This window comes from Eucalyptus grandis, chromosome 3 (genome assembly GCF_016545825.1).
Source record: "Eucalyptus grandis isolate ANBG69807.140 chromosome 3, ASM1654582v1, whole genome shotgun sequence".
NCBI lineage: Eukaryota > Viridiplantae > Streptophyta > Magnoliopsida > Myrtales > Myrtaceae > Eucalyptus > Eucalyptus grandis.
The window spans coordinates 6,272,212-6,295,112 of NC_052614.1; the positions used below are offsets into that span (position 1 = coordinate 6,272,212).

General features: G+C 40.7%; 1 protein-coding gene across 1 annotated transcript in view; it reads right to left on the reverse strand.

Moving 5' to 3' along the window:
* The window catches only part of LOC104436243 (protein NRT1/ PTR FAMILY 1.2), a 34,351-nt gene extending 12,173 nt beyond the window's left edge, over positions 1–22,178 (reverse strand). Inside the window, exon 1 of the mRNA XM_039310077.1 lies at positions 22,049–22,178. Within this exon, the coding sequence (XP_039166011.1) occupies positions 22,049–22,163 (115 nt within the window). The 5' untranslated portion in view covers positions 22,164–22,178. The remainder of the gene's footprint in view (positions 1–22,048) is intronic.
* Between the last annotated feature and the right edge of the window lie 723 nt (positions 22,179–22,901).

A 22,901-nucleotide genomic window follows, 5' to 3' on the forward strand; every position in this document is an offset into this window, starting at 1 on the left:
TACTCAATTTGGAACTTTACATAAAATAGAATACATCTTTGAGGGATAAATATGAATATCTATTAGAAAGGCAAATATAGATTTTATTTCCTTTTTTTATCAGTTTGACACAAATCATCTACTCAATTTGGACCTTTACATGAAACAGAATACATCTTTGGGGGATAAATATGAATATCTATTAGAAAGGCAAATATAGATTTTATTTTCTTCTTTAACAGTTTGACCCAAATCATCTACTCAATTTGGAACTTTACATAAAATAGAATACATCTTCGGGGGATAAATATGAATATCTATTAGAAAGGCAAATATAGATTTTATTTCCTTCTTTATCAGTTTGACCCAAATCTTCTACTAAATTTGGACTCTACGGACTAATCGTCATTGTCTTTCCAGTAGAGTCGATACAAAGCTTATCCTACAAATGAGATTCCATAGATGTACATTCTTTGTCCACCATGTTCAATATAAATTAAGCCAAAAGGTTCCATACCAAACGTCACTAATATCATAATACATCACAGCAATGAAATTCCTAAGTCGATTCACGCATGTCCTTTTCTTGTCACTTTTCTTCATATCCTCTCTTCCACCATCACAGGCCAACAACTTGCGTTTCTTGAGTGATTCTAGGTAAAGCGCCATGTCCATGTCATCAACAACTTGCCTAGCGATATCGGGATCCGATGTCAATCTAAGGACGACGATCTCAGGTCCCAAAACCTCCAGCCATGTCAAGTGCAAGAGATCGTTTTCACGATGCACTTCTTTAAGTCAACCCTCTTCTGGTGCGTAGCTCGGGGATAGCGGCATTACAAGATGTTTGATCTGTTCACGCAAGATCGGGATAAAAACCATTATGGTTCTGATTGCAAGTGGTCTATGCGGGATGGCGTGATTTACTTTAGCAATGATGACACCACGTGGGCCCTTGAGTATACGTGGGAAGTGCCCAATTGAATATTGTTTTGATTGAACAAAATAGTCTGAAATAAAGTGAACATGACTCTTTTATATTGTTGGTCTTTTGCCCTTGTTTTCTGTTGATGGTACTATCTGGACCTTAGCAAGTCCTTAAACTACTATGTCTAAATTTTGGGACGTAAAATTTCGAGAGAAGAAAAAACTTTCCTCTAACCATTGTCAATGTGATGACCTCGTTATATGATTTGTGGAGCACCCTCATAACACAACCATATCCAGGACTGTATTCACTTGAAAGAAAAACTTTCATTAAGGCCGGATTAGATTTGTTGAAAAGCCAAAGGATAAAACAGTAAAAAAAGTTGCAATTAATTTTTTATGTACCTTCAAATTAATATTTCATGGTGCCTCAAGTTGCCAAAAAATCAACAACAGATCTCGATGGTCTTCTTTTGGAAATCGATAATGATGATTACAATTGTTTTTTGGTAGAAAATGATTATTACCCTTAAAAATACAAAAAGAATATTATTTAAAGAGTATTCGATACTTGTTCACAATGTGAGGGCTAAAAGCTTAAGGTCATTGGTTAAGCACCCCGAAGGACGCTTGAAGTCATGCCAATGGACTAGAGTTTTCATTTCTCCTCTAAGTTATTTGTCACGCCCCGAACCTCGATGCCACGCGCATCTCTTGGTGGTCGATCAAATTGCGATGTTCCTAGGATGCGTCGCCAACCCATTTATTTTATTGCACATGTGGAAGCGAAATAACAATCTCTAGACAACAAACAAATATGTGATAGAAAAGCAAGACAACTGATTTAAACAAAAACACACTTTATAAACACATCCGGTTTATACATAGAAGGTCCGACTCAAAAAGAAACCTCTAGGCCATCTACACTCTGGACCCTTCAACCTCGGGCTCTGGATCCTCCACGCTACAGCCCTAAAATTGGTAACCCACAACAGAGATAAAAATCTCAGAGAGTCTACACCCTAAACCCCAATTAGGAAGATAATACACCTAGAGGCAGCCTAAGCACACATCAAATGAGACTTACCTTGCCTCAACACCTCCCTGCAAGTCAGTACAGCTCATATCATATATGCATACTGTAAATGCACTCATTAATTAGAACGCTTCAACTCATATACCAGTCAATCACAAGGATCCCAATTATAAGGCCAAATCATTATGACACGTTCCATTCCATGCCACACAATTTTGTCCAATAATCAAGTGCGGTCATCTCACTCAATTAAGCATTCCAATTAATTACGGCCCCACGGGCATGGCCGACTCAACAGTCAGTGGTCATCCGACATAGTTGAGTGTCGTCTCGCTTTGTCAGGCACGACAATATCTACATCTAGATGGCATTCCACATAGGAGCATTAGTCCAGCCTCCACTGCAACCGGCATCCGTTGTCAAAGACATTCCACATAGGAGCAACACCCACCCGACACATCGGGTGACGGGTTCTCATAGTGTTCACATGCACATCTAATTTCAGCTAAGGACATCATGCTTTGCACTCAAATGCCTCAATTTAAATAATGTGTTTGGCATATTTTCTTCATATTAAAAACACATAGTAAAAAAGATGTGCGTGGACACACGGTCAAGTTGGACCATAAAGCATGATATCCTTTCATTAAAAAATCCCACAATTTTAAATAGTACTAGAAACATTTTCGGCGTAAAAAACTGACGGCCGATATTTTTTCTAATTAAATACCAAAAATCCATAATTTTGAAATAATACATCAAAATTCACCAATCTACATCAAATTGCACAAATTAACACTCAATTACACAAACTAATTACACTACGACAATCAACACAAATTTTTAGCAACCGGCCCATCCGAATTTCTTTTCTTTTTCCAAATTGTCTGAAATTCGATTTTTCCGAAAAATTCCTGGCTCGCCGAAAATTTCTCGATGGATGAGACAACATTCCTAAAATAAATCGTGACATGCTCGAACTTTTGATTCCTGAAACCAGGTTCAATTTCATGGTTAATTTCAATCGAATGCGATTTTAGCGCGACCTAATCTATCGGGTAGCTTTTAGGAATTTTTAACGCATTTAACCCGTGGTCGATTATTTTTTATCCACATTGTACATCTTTAACTCAAAGGCGACTCTCGGTTGTCGTGAAATCTCAATGTTTCAATTACGGGCATAGGGTATAAAATCAACAAAAAAATCAATTTAGTGCCATTCGACGCGAATTTTGCAATTAGGTAGAATCACCCACACTTTAATTACATACCTCTGTCAAATCAACTTATCTCCGGTCTCTAATCGATTTTGATGATGCCGTATTGACCCTTGCAAATTAGTACGGTCAAACAGTCGATTTTTGACCGAATTCTCAAGTCTGTCGCGTTTATATTCCTTAATGGCCAACTTAGAAAAAAAGACCATAGGCGCATCGATAAAAAGCCCAATTCATTTAATCAAAAACAGACTCGAAAATCAAGCTGTCACAACTCTTCTCCTCTTATAAAAATTTTGTCCTTGAAATTTAAAATGTTACAAATCTTAATAAAAAATGTAGGGGTATTGTCGTCTCATCAAGTCTTCACGTTCCCATGTCACTCCTTCTGTCCCGTGGTTTTGCCAAACCACTTTGACTAAGTGAACTGTCTTGGTACACACTCCTTCTACAATTTGAACTGCTCTCCCCACGTACGAAACTTTATCGTCCATGTCTAACTCTTCAAAATTCAGCACGTTGGTCGGGTCAGGTTCGTACTTTCTCAACATCGACACGTGGAAGACGTTATGCACTTGCGCTAGTCTCAGCGGCAGCGCAAGACAGTACGCCAGAATCCCGACCTTTTCCAAAATCTCGAAGGGACTAACGTATCTCGTGTGGCACCCCTCAATGGCTCCCGATCTGTTAGGGTCGCCACAGTTCGCTTACCTTTCACTTTTCCTTATAACATGTCACTCTTATACCATTCAATTGCAGCGGGTCCATACAACTGGGGGGTTTACATTTTTTTTTTATTGGTCCATTGCGTAATTCATATAGCAGAAGCACATCCATTAACTCCATTCCCTATATACAGAAAATGATGCACACCAACTAAACATCTTATAAAAGTTAAAGCCGAACACTTTTATTTACTTAAACCAGATGGACATCATTCATCGGTACATCAAAATGCCGCAGTCTTCTATACTTGGCTATACTTCAAAAGATGACCGACATCTCCTCCCACAATCGTATGCTTAAGGTCCATCAACTAGTGTCGGCGTCCAAAAGTTCCCTCCTTTGCTATCCTCTTCCTCGCGGTCATATCCAACCGCTCAATTCATCTACTAATCTGAAATGTTGGTCCCTGAAGGGGTGAGTACAACCACTCAGCAGGTAAAGGATCAATAAACCACTCAATGCATCATGCCCCACAATCATCACAATCATAGCATTACATGTCATTAAAGCATATATGCACAATTTACCTTGATATCATGCACATGTCATCACACCTCATGTACATACATCATCATATAGTCATCACCATCATGCCATATACTTACCATCATAATGTCACATGTACCATCATCATTATCATGCATCCATGCACTCATCATCATCATATCACACGTGCCATCATCATTACCATGCATCCATGCACTCATCATCATTTCACATGTACCATCATCGTTACCATGCATCCATGCTCATATCGTCATGTCATGCATATATCATCATGCATATTTCAATTTCATCTTTTTATATTGGACCGCCACATTTCTCTTTCCCGGGACCAATGTTTGCATCCCACATTCATCACTCGCATCCAACCAGTCATCGCAAGTAACCTCCGGGCATGTATTCAAAATACAACCGGGCATCTGGCCCCTCACATTCCGGGCATCTCGTATCCCAACTAGCATCACGAGGAACCTCCAGGCATGTATTCAAAATACAACCGGGCATTCGGCATTTACACTCCCTGGCCGGGCATCTCGTATCCCAACTAGCATCACGAAGCATTCCCCTAAGCACAACCTCCAGGGCTTCCGGAATTACATACCGACATACCACCAGGATTCCCCCCCTCCTCTAGAATTACCTACCGTATACCACCAGGCATCTCGAAACTCCCGAGGACCTTCTGGAATTACGCCACTAGGCCACCGGGCATCCAGCACCCCCACATTCCGGGCATCCCGACACTCCCGGGGCATTATCAACAGCCTCCAACAGTTTCCTCATTTATCATTGTTCACGTTCACCAATTTATGTCTCAAAATTAGCATGGCATATGATGTAATGGCAAACAAGATCACTTTCATCCTTTTTAATTCTTATATGCATCTCCAATCATCATCATACATGCAGCAAGACATAGTCACTCATAAAAATACAATTCATGGAGTCCATGCAATTTAAAATAGTCTATATTTCATGCCTTTTCGAAGTTTACAAAATTCCAGCTTGTACCATTTTAGAAAACATTTGAATTAAATATCCATATGATTCTCAAAAATCATGAAATCAGGACATGAGATAGACAAGACAATAATATATCAATTTCGTGAAGAACACATGTCTTAAAGAGTTTCACACAAGAAGATATAATACACACAAATACAGCATGCAATTTCGGATAGAAACAGATTGCGCAGTTTTTGAAATAATTCGATTGAAATACCCGAATGACCTCCGAAAATTATGAAATTTTACCAGTTTATATTTAAGACAGTAACGTAGGTTTTTCATGAAGAAATCTAGGTAAGATTAGTTCTATATAATTTTCTATAGACGTCCGAAGCTCCTGATTCTAGCGCCGAAACGTCCAGTATAATCATCTCCAAAATATCAAGTTTTCACCCACTTATTATTCTTCATTTCCTCTGAAATTTGGATATGTTTTGTTTCAAGAGGTCCCCTACAACTTTCATTAAGGTATCTAAGTGAAATTTCCAGAGAATAGTCACCATATAAGTCCTAGAAGTCTCGGGTGTTCAGTACCGTGTTTCCAGATTTACCGTCTTCAAGAGAAAGTCGATTCACTAAGCTACACTTGCTAATTTTACCTTAAATTTGAGTATGTTAGTTTTTAGGATGTTCTCTACAAGTTTCATGCAGACGTCGAAGAGAAATTCTCGGTAAAAAGCAACATGCAACCCACAAAACTACCAAAAGGTCAGTAAAACAGTTCCAGATCTAGTGTCTCCGTAGGAAGAGGGTTTTTCCCCTTAAATCTCAACTATTTCGTCCCAAATTTTAGTATGTTTTATTTTAATATGTTGGCTACAACTTTCATGAAGGAGTCGAAGTCAAAATCCAACTCGAAACATGCATGCAAGCCTCCACAAGTTTCTGGGTCGAGCGGTACACACGAAATCAGCAAGCATCTTCAAGAGCAAACCACATTTGCTTTGATTCCTTGCCTCTAAACATCCAAGATTTCAACCACACATGCAAGAGTAGAAATTGATCCTAACTTGCCTCCAAAATCGAGCAACGACGGCACACGGATGGCGACGAACGAGCGGACGGGCAGCTCTTCCTTGCGCTATCTCTTCTTCCTTTCTCTCGGTTTCTCTCACTCTCAATTTCTCTCGGTCTCTCTTCTCTCTCTTACTTCCGAGAATCCCCTCCCCTTTTCTTGCTTTTTGATTAATCAATTAACTTTTTTTTTTTTTTTTTGCATGAAAGAAAATGATTAAGTGGATGTAAGATGGACAAGTGTCTAATGGCAAAGGACAAGTGTAATTGTGGAGGAAGACAAGTGTCCACCATGCTTCACCTCCTTCATGCCACTTGTCCGATTACATGCAAGGTTGATGGGCCTTCTTCTTGGGCCAATCTTGGGCCAGCTTGGTCGACCACTTCATGGCTCTATGGGCCGGGCCTATTGGCCCACTTTAGGCCAACACACTTGGGCCTAAAGTCCAAGCTTAAATGGCCCAAAATTTTCTTAAATAAGTCCATTTTTACTTTTAATAATTTACCATAAATCCCCACTTATATAAATACTAAATTACAATTTCATATGGCCGTAAAACTTGAAATCATAAATCCATAAATTCCAATTTATAAAACACATGGCCAATGATAGCATTTTCTTTCCTATCACATAATTATCCATTAAAAGCTTGGCCATAAATCTTATTGCAAATTATGAATTAAATGGCTATAAAATAACTTAATGGTACTTCCATCACCTATTCATAGACTTTAATGTAACTAGAGGTCGTCATGAATTTTGGGATGCCACATCTCGGACTCAACTTTCCCCTTTTCCCAAAGCGTAAAGTACCCCTCATCGATGACACATTCAAAAAGACGTGCTCACCAACTTGGAATTCCAATGGTCTTCAACGCTTATCAACAGAAATTTTTTGGCGACTCTGAGCGGTCTTCAGTCTGTCTCTAATAACTGCAACTGTATCCATTGACTGTTGAACTAACTCTGGGTCGGTGATCTTTCGCTTTTCGACTTCATCCCAACAAACTGGTGTTTTGCATGCTCTACTCTACAACGCTTCAAACGGTGCTATCTGAATACTCTGTTGGTAACTGTTGTTGTAGGCGAACTCAACAAGCCAGCTTCCTTTGAAGTCTAGTACACATGTTTGCAACATGTCCTCGAGAGTTTGAATCGTCCTCTCAGACTGGCCACCCGTCTGTGGATGATAGGCCATACTGTACTGCATTTTCGTTCCTAAGGCAATCTGCAAACTTTTCCAAAATGCTGTTGCAAATCTAAGGTCTCAATCAGAAGTGATCGTCACGGGTACTTGTAGCGACCTACATTTTGGGTGCACCACCTAAAATTAGGCTAATGGACTACTAAGTCTAACTTAACTCGGACTCTCCCAAGCCTATACCAATTCGCGACTTAACTTCAAGCTCTTAACATGCGATTAATTTTTTCAATTAGGAATCCCCACTAATCAGTTTACGATAGGTTAATTAAACACCTAAGTAAAATAATGGGAGAATTATTTTACTTCTACAAACCAGAGACTTTGGGTACGGGGACTTGGTTATACTAGAAGTTTCTAATGCCCTTCCGGTACATTTTCCTTTTTATTTTGAAAAAAAAAATGTTTTGCAAGCAATTTGAATTAATTTTAAATCACTTCCCTAACATGTGAGGTGATCACACGAGTGCGCAAACCTACCAATTTAACACTCAAAAAAGCAAATAAAAAAAATGCAAGACTTACCTCATAAGCAATGAAAGTATCTGCAATGTTAGATCGGAATTCACATCAATAACCCTAGATATGATTTCTAATTAACACGCAGTCACTCAATTTTTGTTTTCACCTTATTTAATGAGAACCTAATCTATATGCAATGCAATGTTACTAATCTAACATGTAATGATATAGCATGGCAATATGACTTAATCTATATGACATGAGTAAAGTAATTTTATTGTGTTTTCTTAATGACATGCAATAATTAAATATGCAATCTAAATTAACCAAAATGACTTAATCTTAATGACGGTCAATTTCTAATTAAATGAATCTAATAACAATCACTAAATGACGTGCATTTCATGAACCTAATTCTATATGATGTGCACATGATTTTTATTTTCTTAATAAGCATGCAATCTATCCTAATATGCAATGATGGGCAAAGAATACCCTATTCTAATTTTTTTCTTTTTCTTTTATGAAATTCGAAATTAAAAATTGCCAAATAATTAAACGTGCAATTCAAATTTAAAACTACCATCCTAAATGAATGCGCATTTTTTTTTTAACAAATTCGAAATAAAATCCATATTCTAAATATGCAAGATAACAAGAGATATTATAAAACCAACCTAATCTTGATTAAAATATTTTTTGGATTTTTCCTTTTACAAAAGTAAAATTGATTCAACCAACATGACGGTAAATCAAATAAGATAGAATCAATATCCACAAATTGACGAACCATATCTCACGCATGAGATCGGGTTGGCCAATTTTTAAATAAGTCGCGAATCGAATCTCGGGCATGAGATCGGATTGACAATTTTGCAATCAATTGCGAGTTGCATTTCGAGCGCGAAAATCGAACTATCAATCCCAAATTTCAGAGGCAATCTCATGTCGGAATCTCAATCATACATTAGGAATAATTCTACTAAAAAAATAAATAACATAATAAAATAGAATAAAGCAAATAAAAGAAAAAAAGCTACGTAATTAGATTTTCCATTTTTTTCCTTCCATACACAGCTTGGTAGCTTCATGGTGGGTGCGCCGTCGGTCGGGTCACCAAGGGGGTTGGTCGCCGACATTCCGGTGAGTGGCGGCGGCGGGCATCGGATCTCCGACAAGGGCGGACCGACAGCGTTGGTAGCAAGGGGCCTCGGCAATAGCATCGCGGGTGGATCGCGGTGGATCGGCAAGAGCTGCTGGATGCCGAGTAGAAGCGAGCTACTGGTGGCAGCAAGGAGCTTGGCTGCTAGCGTCGTTGGCGCTTGGATAGAGGTGGCGACAGCAAGCTAAGGCGAGGCCTGGACGGCTGTAGGGTGAAAGTCATAGGTCGGAAGTGGCAGAGATGCAGTGCAGGGGGCCATCCCGTAGATCGGGACAACGGCGGCTTCGTCGGGTTGGTGGAGCGGATTGGCAATAGCGGCGGCTTCGCGGGCAAAGCAAGACTGAGGCGTTACGGAGTAGGGGGCTATTGCATCAATCGAAGGTGGAGCAGCGCGAGGGCGACGGAGCTGGGCTGTGGATCTTAGGTTGTCGGGTGAAGCGGTGACAGTGGCGCGAGCACAAGGTGTAGGTAGAGGTGCAGCAACCAATGGTGATGATTGGGTGAGCTGCTGCGACGTTGGCGTTTGTGGGTCGCCGGCAGAAGCGTTGCTAGTGCGATGGCCAACGCAGGTTCTGAGGCTCGACTACTGGCGTTGGATCGACATGATGGAAGCGGGTTGGTTGGTCGCTTGGTTGAGGAGGTGCAGCAAGTGGCTTCAAGTTCAAACAGAGGTGCTGAGTAGATCTAGGTGAAGGAGGAGTGCTGGTTTCGGGTTATAGCTTCAGCAACAGACCGACAGAGTGGCAGTGGAGCAAAGAGGGCTCGTGGGTCACCGGCGGAACAATGGTGGTCGACGGCTCAGGAGTTGCCGGCGGGGCAGCGGCGGTCGGTGGCTCGACTGCTGGCACAATCGAGGGCCACCCCACCCCCCGCGCGAAGAAGAGACACGGTTTCCCTTTTCCTTCTCTTTTCTCTCTCTCTCTCTCTCTCTCTCTCTCTCTCTCTCTCTCTCTCTCTCTCTCACCGATCACACATCTCTCACGTCCCCTCACCGGTTTTCCTCTCTCTCACTCTTTTTTTTTTTCCTTTTTGACTTTTCCTTTCTCTAGAAACCCAGAGAGAGCCCAATGTGGCTATATGTGTCAATCCGTGTGGCTTCCTCAAAGCCCTACGCATTCTAACCTATTTATAGATCATGGATTATGGTTTTAATTTTTCCAAATCGATATCCATGAAGATTTCTTTTCCAAACACAATATTTGCTTTTCCGAATGCAATATTTATTTTTGAATTGAAATCTGTAAAATCTCCCGGATGATATGGATTTGGGCCAATTTACTCCCTTTATGGGTTTAACTCAACTCATCAAATTAAAGTTCTAAACCATCAATTCTAACCCATTTGTTATCAGCCCAATGTAAATGCAAATTAAAAATAAATGCACCTAAAACTATATGATATGCAATTAACTATTTTTTAAAGATAAAATTAACCCATAATTTTTAATGCAATAAATGACTAAACAGGTCGCCAAAATTTAGGTGTCAACAGTATTCCATGTAGAAAAACTATTTGGCGCACATACAGCTCAGCATACTATCCAATGCAAAATCCTTTCGTACGACGATGAAGTAAGCCGACTTTGTCAATATATCAACCACAACCCATATGGAATCATTACCCCTCTACTCCTTGGTAAGCCCATCACAAAGTCCATTGTGATATGTTCTCACTTCCACTCAGGAATCTCGAGAGGTTGCAACAGTCCTCCCGGCTTAGGCCCTGTTTGGCAACATGCCAAACAGTGACTAATTTTGATTTTTTGTTCCCAGAATCAGTTTGGGATGAGAATCGAGTTTGGTAAAAATTTTGTTCCCGGGAACAAATTTGTTCCCAGAATCAGTTTGGGAGTAGATTTGAGAATAAAAAAAAAGTTGATTCTGCGTCCGAGAATCAAAAAAAGAATCAACACAATAAAACTCTTCTTCTTTCCTTCCGCCATCCCGCGACCGTTAGGGGTGAGCGGTTCCAGGTTCCGGTTCGGTTCCGTCTGGAACCTAGAACCTACCCTCGGGTACAGGTTCCTCAAAATGAGGAACCTGGAACCTACCCGTGGGAACCGAAAACCTGGAACCTACCCTGTCACAGGTTCTAGGGTCGATTTCAGGTTCCAACAGGTTCCTTTTTTTTTGTTATTGTTATTTTCAGATTTGAACTATAATATATACGCACGTTACCCAAAAAAACTATAACGTACGCGCACGTTACCAAAAAAAACTATAATGTACGCGTACGTTACCAAAAAAAATATAACATATGCGCACATTACCAAAAAAAATATAACTTATGTGCACGTTACCAAAAAAAAAACTATAACGTGCACGCACGTTACTAAAAAAAAAAAAATATAACGTATGCACGTTAAAAAAAAAAACTATAATGTACGTGTATACTACACGGTAACTTCCCATTGACATGTTATCTTGATACATTAACTTCGCACTGCACAACAATAATAGAATATAATTAGAAATTTCAAAACAAATAGCAAACTAGAAAGTAGAAATAAAACACCACTAGAACAAGAATGTCTAGAAGTACAAGTTTTGAAAACAATTTCGATTAAACCCTTAAATGAAGAAATTTGGACACGTTGTATTTAAGACCTAGAGGTACAAGTTTCATGAAGAAAGCGTAGTCCAATTCGTTCTGGATTAAAAGATAAAATCGATTTACTTTTCCTATTCTCTACTTGCACAGTTTTTGAAACATTTTTGGTTAAATAGGCAAATGAACTACAAAAATTACGAAATTTAAATATGTTGTAGGGAAGACATGAAGAGAGATATTTCATGCAGAACACATTTCCAAAAGAACCTCATACAAAATGATATAGTCCACACATTGCAACTTACAAGATCCGAACACATCAGATTGCACAGTTTTAGAAACATTTCCGATTAAATACCCAAATGACCTTCAAAAATTATGAAATTGGACTATGTGATAGCCAAGACCATAAGGTAGATACTTCATGAAAACATCAAAGTCAAATTCGTCCTAGATAATTAAATATGGACGGTTAAAATCCCTGTTTGTAGTACCGTAATTTCAAATCTAACCATCTCCAAAGGACCACGATTTCACCTACCTATTCTTGTTTTTTTTCTCTAAATTTTTGATATGTTGTACCTCAGGATGTCCTTTACAACTTTTGTTAAGAAACCAAAGTAAAATTTCAACAAAAAGGTTGCCTTACAGTCCATGCATTCATCAAGGGTCGGTCCCAAAATCTCCAGATCCAGTCTTTCCAAAGAATAACGATTTCAACCACTTATGCTTGTTTGTTTTGTCCCAAATTTGAGTATGTTATACTCCAAGAAGTCCTTTACAACTTTCATTTAGAGGCCGAAGCCAAACTTCAACTAGAACATCACATACAAGTCACTAGAACATCCAAGGTCGAGCTTTTTCTGCCCTAAGTAACCGGTTCCGGTTCGAAACAGTTCGGTTCCTAGAAAAAGGAACCAGGGCGGAACCGGTCCCCCTTGGAACCGGGAACCAAGCCGGACCGGTTCCCGGGTAACCGGGAACCGCTCAGCCCTAACGACCGTCGCCCACCGCCGTCCGCCGCCGCCCACCACCGCCGGCCGCCGGTCCGCGAGCTCGCGGAGGCTCGTCGGCCGGGCGGGTCCGATGAGCTCGCCGGAGGCTCGCCTGGCCGGGGGCAAGGTCCGGCAAGCTCGCCGGAGGCTTGCCCAGCCCCGGCGAGGCCCGCCTAACCACCGGCCGGGCTCGCCTAGCTCGACCCGGTTGCCGGGCGGGCCTCGCCCGGCCCCCGGCGAGGCACGCCCTGTCCACGGCGAGCCTCGCCCGGCCTACCGGCGAGGCTCGGCCGACAAGGGCCAGCCTCGCCGAGGGCCGACGCTGGGTGAGGTCGCCGGCCCTCGTCCGGCAGGTCGCGGTCGGCGACCGGCCACAAGAAGAAGAAGAAGAAAAATGAAAAGAAAAAATGAAAAAGGAAAAGGAAAAAAAGGTAAAAAGGTAAAAAAAAAGAAAAAAAAAAAAAAGTAAAAAGTAGAAAAAATTATTTTAAAAAAAAATTGGAACAGAATCAATGAATACGTTATTAAATGCAATTCTATTCTAGAATAAAAAATTTTAGACAGTTACCAAACACGTTCTTTTACTCGAGAATCGGTTCAGGGAGAAGAATCAAAAATAATCATTTCTTGTCGAATCGGTTCCGGGAATAGAATCATTGCCAACGCGCCCTTACAGTCCTGTGCCTTCACTTGTTGACACATTAGACACTTGACAACATGCTTGGTAATATCCGCCTTCATACTGGTCCACTAATAGTATTGACGCATATTTTGATACATCTTTATACTTCCTAGATGAATGATGTAATTGCTATGATGAACTTTAAACAAGATCTCTTCTTTAAGCTCTGCATAGTTAGGTACACACAATCGTCCACAAAACTTTAGTGTTCCATCTTCGGAAATTTGAAAGTCAGCATTTTTCTTATCTACATCCTCTTGCAGAATCTTTTGGATCTCTAGGTCTATCAACTATAATGTCTTGATTTTGATTTGCACTTCCGATTCAATTTTGAGGATGGCCATAAGATTTGAAAGGTGATCTACCTCAAATTTGAAAATCAAATCTCAAGCTCCTTCAAGTAAGATCCACTCCTTAATCACCATCTACGCAATTGAAGACTTCCAACTCAACACATATGCGACCTTTATTAGCCTTTCCAAGGTGATACATGATATCATAATCATAGTCCTTGAGAAGTTCCATCCAACATTGGTGTCTCATATTCAACTCCTTCTAAGAGAATAAATACTTGAGACTTTGGTGATTTGTAAAGATTTGGAACCTTTCCCCATAAGTAATGTCCCCAACTAATGGGAGGTCTAATCTAAGTCATGCATCAAGTAATTCAACTCATGAGGTCTCCACTAACGGACACATATGCAACAATTCTACCATGTTACATTAACACGCAACCCAGTCCTCTAAATGACGCATCACTGTAGATCTTGTATCCTCCAGGACCATATGGAATTGTCAACTCGGGTCCGGTAGCCAGCTTTGCTTAAACTCTTGAAAATTACGTTCGCACTAATCCATCCATACAAACTTCTCTTCCTTATTCAACATTCTAGTCAAAGGTGAGACTAATGCTGAAAATCCTTCCATGAACTGTCTATAATAACTTGCCAATCCTAAAAAGCTCTTAATCTCGATCACTGTCATCGATATTGGCCAATTGATAACTACTTCAATCTTGGTTGGGTCCACTGAAATTCCTTCGCCTGAAATCACGTGACCTAGGAATGCCACACAAGTTAACCAAAACTCGCATTTACTGAACTTGGCGTACAGTCCATGATCTTGCAAAGTCTGAAGCACTATTCTTAAGTGCCTTTCGTGCTCCTCAAGACTCCTCGAGTATGCTAGGATATCGTCGATGAACACTATCACAAACTAATCCAAGTACTCCTTGAACACACAATTCATCAAATCCATGAAAGCAGCTAGGGCGTTCGTCAACCCAAACAACATTATAGTAAACTCATAATGACCATAACACGTACGAAATGCCGTCTTCGATATGTCTTCCTTTCTAATCCTCAGCTGATGATGATCCTATCCTCAAGTTGATTTTAGAAAATATTGATGCTCCCTACAACTAGTCGAACAAGTTGTCGATCCTCAGTTTCGGGTGCTTGTTCTTGATCATCACTTGGTTGAGTTGCCGATAGTCATTGCAAAAATGCAACGAACCATCTTTCCTTTTCACAAACAAAACTGGTGTTCCCCAAGATGATGCACTGGGACGTATGAATCCCTTATCCAACATCTCCTACATCTACACCTTCAGTTCCTTCAACTCTGACAACACCATATGGTAAGGAGCCTTAGAGATTGGCTCCATCCCGAGGCCAACTCGATTATGAATTTGATCTCCCTTTTTGGGGGCAGACTAGGTAATTCCTTCATAAATACATCTAGAAACTCTTGAACCACAACAATATCCACCATCTTCAACTCCTCAACTGTCATATCCACGACAGTTGCCAAGTAACCTTGGCAACCCCCGTCTAACAAACGAGGTGCCTCAAACGACAAAATTAAGGTAATCGAGGATCCTCCTCAACACCCAACAAACTCGAAACTTTCACTCATTAACGGTTTAAACTAAAGTACTTCACAATAACAACCCATTATAGCAAGATGCTCCTTGAGCTAACTCTTTTCGTATATGACATTAAAGTTATACATAAGAAAAATAATCAAGTACAACTTTAGCCAGTGATTCTGCTTTCTATGAATTCATTACAACAAACTGAAGTCCTACAAGCTTAATCATATTTCCACTGTGCCACTATGATAAAATTATCCTAGAATTATTCTTCTTCGATCGATGCATGGCTCGGTTCATTCTTATCCCTTTCACCATCCTAGTAGTGCCTTGTCTGCGGTGATGGTGCCTGCGCTCCCGGACTTGTGTGGATAGTTCTTCACCTGGTGGCCATGTTGGCGACACCCATAGCAAACTCTTGTCCTAGGAAAACACGAGGCTAATCCATGTTGTCTCCCATAGAAACGGCAGGCACCGTTCGAGTTAGGTGCCGACTTTCCAATCCCACCCTTCCAGTCGGGCGAAATGGAATATCTTCCACCTATCATCGGCTTCTTCCCGAATCGGTTACCATCTTTATTCGAACCAAATCGCGACCCAGATGCGGCGACTTGTTCCTTTAGGTTTCTCTCTATCAATTAGGCCCATTCATACAAGTCATTGTAGTCATTCAGATTGTACGGTATCAACAAATTCTTTAACTCCGGTCTGAGGCCATTCTTAAACCTCCTAGCTCTGTCCCTTGGATCTTTTACCAGTCTCGGGGCATACTACAATAGTTCGGCAAGCTTTGCCTCGTATTGGTCTACAGACATTAGACATTTACGAAGGCGCTGGAATTCCTCCATCTTTTGTTCCTTGGCACTGTGTCGAGAAGTACTTGCCATTAAAAGTTTCAACAAAGTCATTCCACTCCGGGATCACACCTTCAGGGAACACTCTACCTATGGTGGCCCTCCCCCAAGTATTTGCATTTCCCTCCAGCTGATAGACTGCAAGAACCACATTTTCATCCTCTGTGCACCTCAGCAGTGTGAAAGTTTTCTTCAAGTCTTAGATCCAGAGGGTTACAGCCTCGAGATCACTTGCTCCTATGAACCTCGGCGGGTTCAACTTCAGCAACTGCTCTACGAACTTGTGCATTGGTCTCTCAATAATCACGTTCCCGGGTGGAATCTCGGCAGGTGCGGCGGCATCAGTAGTGGCATTGGCTGCAGCAGTGGCGGTGGCCATAGCGGCGGCGGCTATAGCGGTGGCGGCAGCAGCTTGATTTTGGGCTTGCTACCCTACTACATTTCCCGACGTCTCTAGCACCTGGATGATCCCTCGATTCTCGGATTGCCAAGTGGTATTATGCCAACATCAACCGCCGGCGGTGCTAATCCGCTTACTCTAGCCTGAGCCGACGCTCTCCCTCGGGCACCAACCCCTGTCGACATCCTACCTCGAGTGACAGATCCTATTGACCTCTTCCTAGGAGTTATTTGCTTTTAGTCACTCATCTTGTAGGCTCTCTACAAGACCTACTTCCCAATTCCATACAGAATTAGAAACTAAGTGACCCCACAAACAAGCGACCAATTAGCTATCAATCACATGCATCGGCATAAGAAAAAGACATTTCCTACTAACTATCCCAAGACCCATCGCACTTTATCACGCCATACACTAACCAGCTTTGATACCACTTCGGGTGGGGATGTCACGCCCCAAATCTCAAGTATGTGCATCTCTCGGTAGTCAATCCAATTGCGATGTTCCAAGAACGCATTGCCGAATCATTCATTTTATTACACATACGGAAGCGAAATAACAATCCCCAAACAACAAACAAACATGGGATGGAAAAGCAGGACAACCGATTTAAACAAAGTACACTTTATAAACACTTGAAAATGTCGACTTAAAAGAAACCTCTAGGCCATCTACACTCTAACCCCTTCAGCCTCGGGCTTTAGATCCTCCATGCTACGGCCCTGAATTTGGTAACCCACGATGGGGTCATATAGAAATCTCAGAGAATCTACACCATAAATCCCGATTAGAAAGATAATACATCTAGAGTCAGACTAAGCACATATCAAATGAGACTTACCTCACCTTAGCACCCCCATGCAGTACAGCTCATATCGTATATGCATACCGTAAATGCACTCAATAATTTAAACACTCCAACTCATATACCAGTCAATCACAGGGATTCCAATTATAAGGCCAAATTGTTATGACACATCACATTCCATGCCACACAATTTTTCCCCATAATCAGACGTAGTCATCTCATGCAATTAAGCATTCCAGTTAATTATAGCCCAACGGGCACGCCTAACTCAACAGTCAACGGTCATCCGACATAGCTGGGCATTGTCTCGTTTCGTCGAGTATAGCAACATCTACATCTAGATGGCATTCTACATAGGAGCATTGGTCCAGCCTCCACTGCGACGGGCATACATTATCAAGGGCATTCCACATAGGAGCATCATCTACTCGACACATATCAAGTGATGGGTTCTCATAGTGTTCACACGCACATCCAATATTGACCAATGACATCGTGCTTTGCACTCAAATGCTTCAATTTAAATAATGCACTTGGCATATTTTCTTTATATTAAAAACACCCAGTAAAATAGGTGTGTGGACACACAACCAAATTGGACCATAAAGCATGATATTCTTTCATTTTAAAATCCCACGATTTTATATAGTATTAGAAACATTTTCAGCGTCAAAAACCAACACTCGGTATTTTTTCTAATTAAATACCAAAAATCCATAATTTTGAAATAATAAATCAAAATTCACCAATCAACATCAAATTGCACAAATTAACACTCAATTGCACAAACTAATTATACCACAACAATCAGCACGAAATTCTAGCAACCGTCTATCATGATATAATTTCCGAAAAATAATAAATAATTACAAAAATTACAAAAATAATTAAATAAATGACTAATTAATCTACCTAGGCTAATCTAACCACCTAATCACTAATTAACTAACCTACTAATCTAACTAATTTAATCTAACCACCTAATAGCTAATTTAGCCTAATTACCTAATTTAATTAAATAATTACTCTAATATCTCTTAAGCTAACTAATCATTCCTTAGGCTAATTAAACCACCATAAGCATAATTAACCCCTAATTAAGGTTTATAAAGTAAATTCACCGATTTAACAAGCCGATGAGTTCACGGCGACGGCAGCGCAACAATGAGCAAAACTCGAGCCTACGGCTACATCAAAGGGAGCTCGGATTGGGCTGAAAAAGCCCACGAGGCCCACGATTGGGCTGCTCGATTTTGGTTTTGGGACAAGTTGGCTTTGGTGGCTTGCGATTGGGCTTGGCTAAGCTAGACTTGGCGCGAGGATGGTGGTCGATCGAGGGGTTGGTCGTGGGCCGTGACTGGAACGGCCGGGCGAACTGGTGGCCAAGTGTGAGGAGAAACAGAGAAGGAACAGCTTCGAGCGGTGAGAGGGTGCGTCGGGGGTTGAATTGAGGGGAGTGAGATGGTGAGTCGGTGGGATGGGGATGATGGGGGATGGAGTGACTACAGATGATGATACAACAACAAATAAAAGAAAATGATGGGGAACAACACCAGTAAAGAGGCAGAGAAGGTCAATGGCAAAGGGAAATTGAAGGAAAAACTTGAAGTGTGCATGGAAGTGAAAATGAAAGGAAAGGAGCAGTGGGGGTGTTTAGCCGAGGTAAACGACGCAAGAGGGGAGGGAACAAGGTCTTCAAAGGTCAAAGAAAATATCTTATACCATCAATACTTGGTCCCAAAAGTCCACATGCTCATTCCTTTGGTCCCCCATTACTTTCTTGCATATAAATTCCCACAAAAACAATTTTGGATAGCAAAAATGACAAATCCCTCTCCCATCCCAATTTCTTTTCTTTTTCTGAATTGTCCGAAATTCAATTTTTCTGAAAAATTCCAAACTCGCCAAAAATTTCTTAAAGGATTAGATGATGTTCCTTAAATAAATTGTGACACGCTCGAACTTTCAATTCTTGAAACCGGGTTCAATTTCATGGTTAATTTTAATCGGACGCAATTTTAACGTAACCTAACCTACCGGGTAGCTTTTAGGAATTTTTAATGCATTTGACCCATGGTCGATCATTTTCTATCCACATTGTACATCTTCGACTCATAGGTGACTCTTAGTTGTTGTAAAAATTTCAAGGTTTCAATTACGGGCACATGGTACAAAATCAACATAAAAATTGATTTAGTGCCGTTCAACATGAATTTTGTAATTAGATAGAATCACCCACACTTCAATTACATATCCCTGTCAAATCGACCTATCTTCAGTCTCTAATCGATTTTGACGGTGTCATATTGACCATTGCAAATTAGCACGGTCGAGCAATCGATTTTTGACCGAATTCTCAAGTCTATCATGTTTATATTCCTTAACGGCTTCACCAGATAAATTAGTTATTTGTGAGTGGCCAACTCAAAGAAAAAGACCATAGACACGTCGATGAAAAGCCCAGTTCATTTAATCAAAAACAAACTCGAAAATCAAGCTATCACATTATCTATCACAAAAAGACTACTACGACTACCATGGCCCCAACCAATTCGATGAGGGTGTGGGGTGTTCATTGGGATGATAAGACACAGACATGCTACAGCTCTCGACATGTTCCTAGAATGGTAAATCGCAAAGAAACAAATTATATCTCCCATTGGGAGTACAACTGACCAACAATATGAGTTGAAGCAAACACTGTTTTACAAAAGGTTTAGCTGCACTCATGCCAATTTCCTGACACTCTCCGCAATGGACAAATTGAGCAGTGAAATTTTCAAGCGACGGACTAATTGAGCAGTACAATTTTCGAGTAAAGAGCCATATGCTTGAAATTTATGCAGTCAAAACAAAAATTAATCTCAGTTTGAATGTTTCGGATTGAATTCAAACCATCAACTTCAGCAGGAATTTTGTGTTCTGTTTTGTTTGGGTAATCATTGAGAGGATCTACCGAGTTTTGCACACGGGCCCTCGCTTGCTCACTTTAAGTCATTTCAAGTTTTCATATTGACAAAGGCAAGAAGAATCTCGTGGCTTTCATGAATCCCGCCGTTCAAGAAGGCATTCTTTAAACCCCTTCTATGGGCAAAGCACCAAAAACAGTGGAGTCCAAAAGCCAAAAAGAAAACTAGCAACGAGACAAAGTTGACCCCCCTTTAAACTGGGGTCTTCCGACTGTCTGCATTCTCTTTTGCCACAATTATATGAAAATGCAGAAAACCACAATTACGAAATAAAGTATCGTACTCTAATTGGATGCTATATATATACTCGATATTGAATATAATCCACTTATCTAGAGACTTTCTTACAATATGGTTCATTGTTTGGTATGATTGTAATCATAAAATAATTATGCTATGATGACAAGAGAATGTAACTTGCATTCTTTGTAATATGTACTCTTTTTAATTTATAGTACTAATGAAGTGATTGTTGAGGCAAGAATGCTTAGACAAAGTGCGGACTTTTAAGATGGTAAAGGAAGGCAGGAATAAATTATATGGAGGTAGACGTCCTCAGATTATCTAATTTACAAGAGTTGCCTTTTGACGTAATGACATCGTTTAATATTGGTACTCCAAGATTAAGTATATTCAGATAAAAGCATTTCTAGGTTGAGGACTTCCTAAAAAGATGTTCTTACTTGTGCATCATAGAACACATGAGACTGGGTATAAGATGGATCCAAATGGACAATTCTTCCGGGGGGTGGTGGTGGTGGTTTAAATTAGAAGTGTCATAAGTTCCTTAAAAGTTGGATGGTGCAATACCTAAAAGCCATTTTAAGTTGCTGCAGTGGTGGATGCCCTACAACCTACAGGTAAGAGATTTTCACTGAGGATTTGATTAATGAGTACTCTCAGGTTATTTATTAGACAAGCTTAATGAGCAAATATTCGATTTAAGGTATTAACATATATATGAATATATATATATGTATGTATATTATAAGGTTAGTCAGTGTTCTCTTATTTAGTTGCTTAACAAGTACTCTGTTAACATTCTTAACGAAATCTTTTTGCTAAATAGTAAACACCCTATAATTGCCGCAACAACTCCTTATACGGTTAAGACTGCTCTAAAAGAACTGTACCAAACATCTTTTTAGTTCATCTATAACCATTCTTTCCTCGATAAAGGAAATAAAGGTCCTTCTTTGCCCACAACCCATTATGAGTACCCTTCAGTCATCATATCATGATCACTCTTGACTAGCTTGTTCTTGCAGGTTCCTCTTAGTCTTGAATGTGCAAAAAGTAAGCTCCGTCTCTTGAGTTAGAGCTTAGTCTTGAATGAATGACGGTTTTATATGAGACTAACAACTGTATTTTTTGGAGCTTTCTTTACAGTGACTTCATGCAGCGTCAAGCAGAAGAAGCTGTCGATGAAAATGGCCCTACAAACTTGTCGCCATTGCAAGCATCATGCATGACCCCTGAGGAGGTTGGCAGTGGCGACGTTCTCCAAGCGGTACTCTTGGGTCAAGTACACCACCATGTTGGGCAGCAATCCGAAGCTTGCCTCTTTCTCAAACGCGCTGCACATATAAACACACCCCCAATCCTGGAATGAACTAAACCATACACAGACATGGTAATGCAATGAACGAACATGTACAGATATGTGTATGAATCCCATACCAATTATGAAAGGGATGGTTCTGAGGCCACCCTTTGGGGTTGGGTTCTCCAGGAGCGGCTCTCTGATCATCTTCTTGGTCGATTGATCACAAGAATGATCACCCATCTGACTCATGTTCGCTCTTCACGGAGACAGAGAGAGAGAGAGAGAGAGAGAGAGAGAGAGAGAGGCACATGAAACGTGAGCAACTGGTCACAGAAATGTTAGCTGAGAAGGAGAAAATATAGCAAGGAACGCCGGCATCGAAAGGGACTCGAGAAAATAGAGTTAAAAATAAATAAATATCAGGAGGAAGTTGCGTGAACGTCGACACGTACGAGGGGAGTGGCTTGACTGGTCATGCCACTGCTCAACAGGTTGCTCCGAGGTCTCCGAGGTGGTTGCATCTTGGAGACACATCGACAACCCCCACGAGGCCGCCACACCTCCTCGTTCCTTCATCCACCCTGAAACCAAACCACTTTAAGGAACGAGAGCTTCAGAACTAGAATCTTCGTGTTCCAAACCTTTGTCCTAGAGTTGAAAATCTTGCGAACACGAAGCTTTCACCGTTAGAATTTTTCAATCCTTGACCAACCGGATTTCAACATCAACCAAAACGAGGGATCGACACATCAGCTCTTACGTAATCTCCTCGTTCTTTGTCTTGCTTTTCGTCATTTGAGGTCAGACGGTGCATCGAATCAAACGGTTTACGTAGTGTTTGCTTTTTCTTCTGCGGTGCTCCAGGATCGGTGTCGAGACTTCATTAAGTTTCCTGAGATGGGTTGTTTGGATCTGGTCCGATCGATTTTGATATTCAAGATATGAAAGTGAGGTCTTTTGACGAACGGTGATTGCAAAAGAAATCAC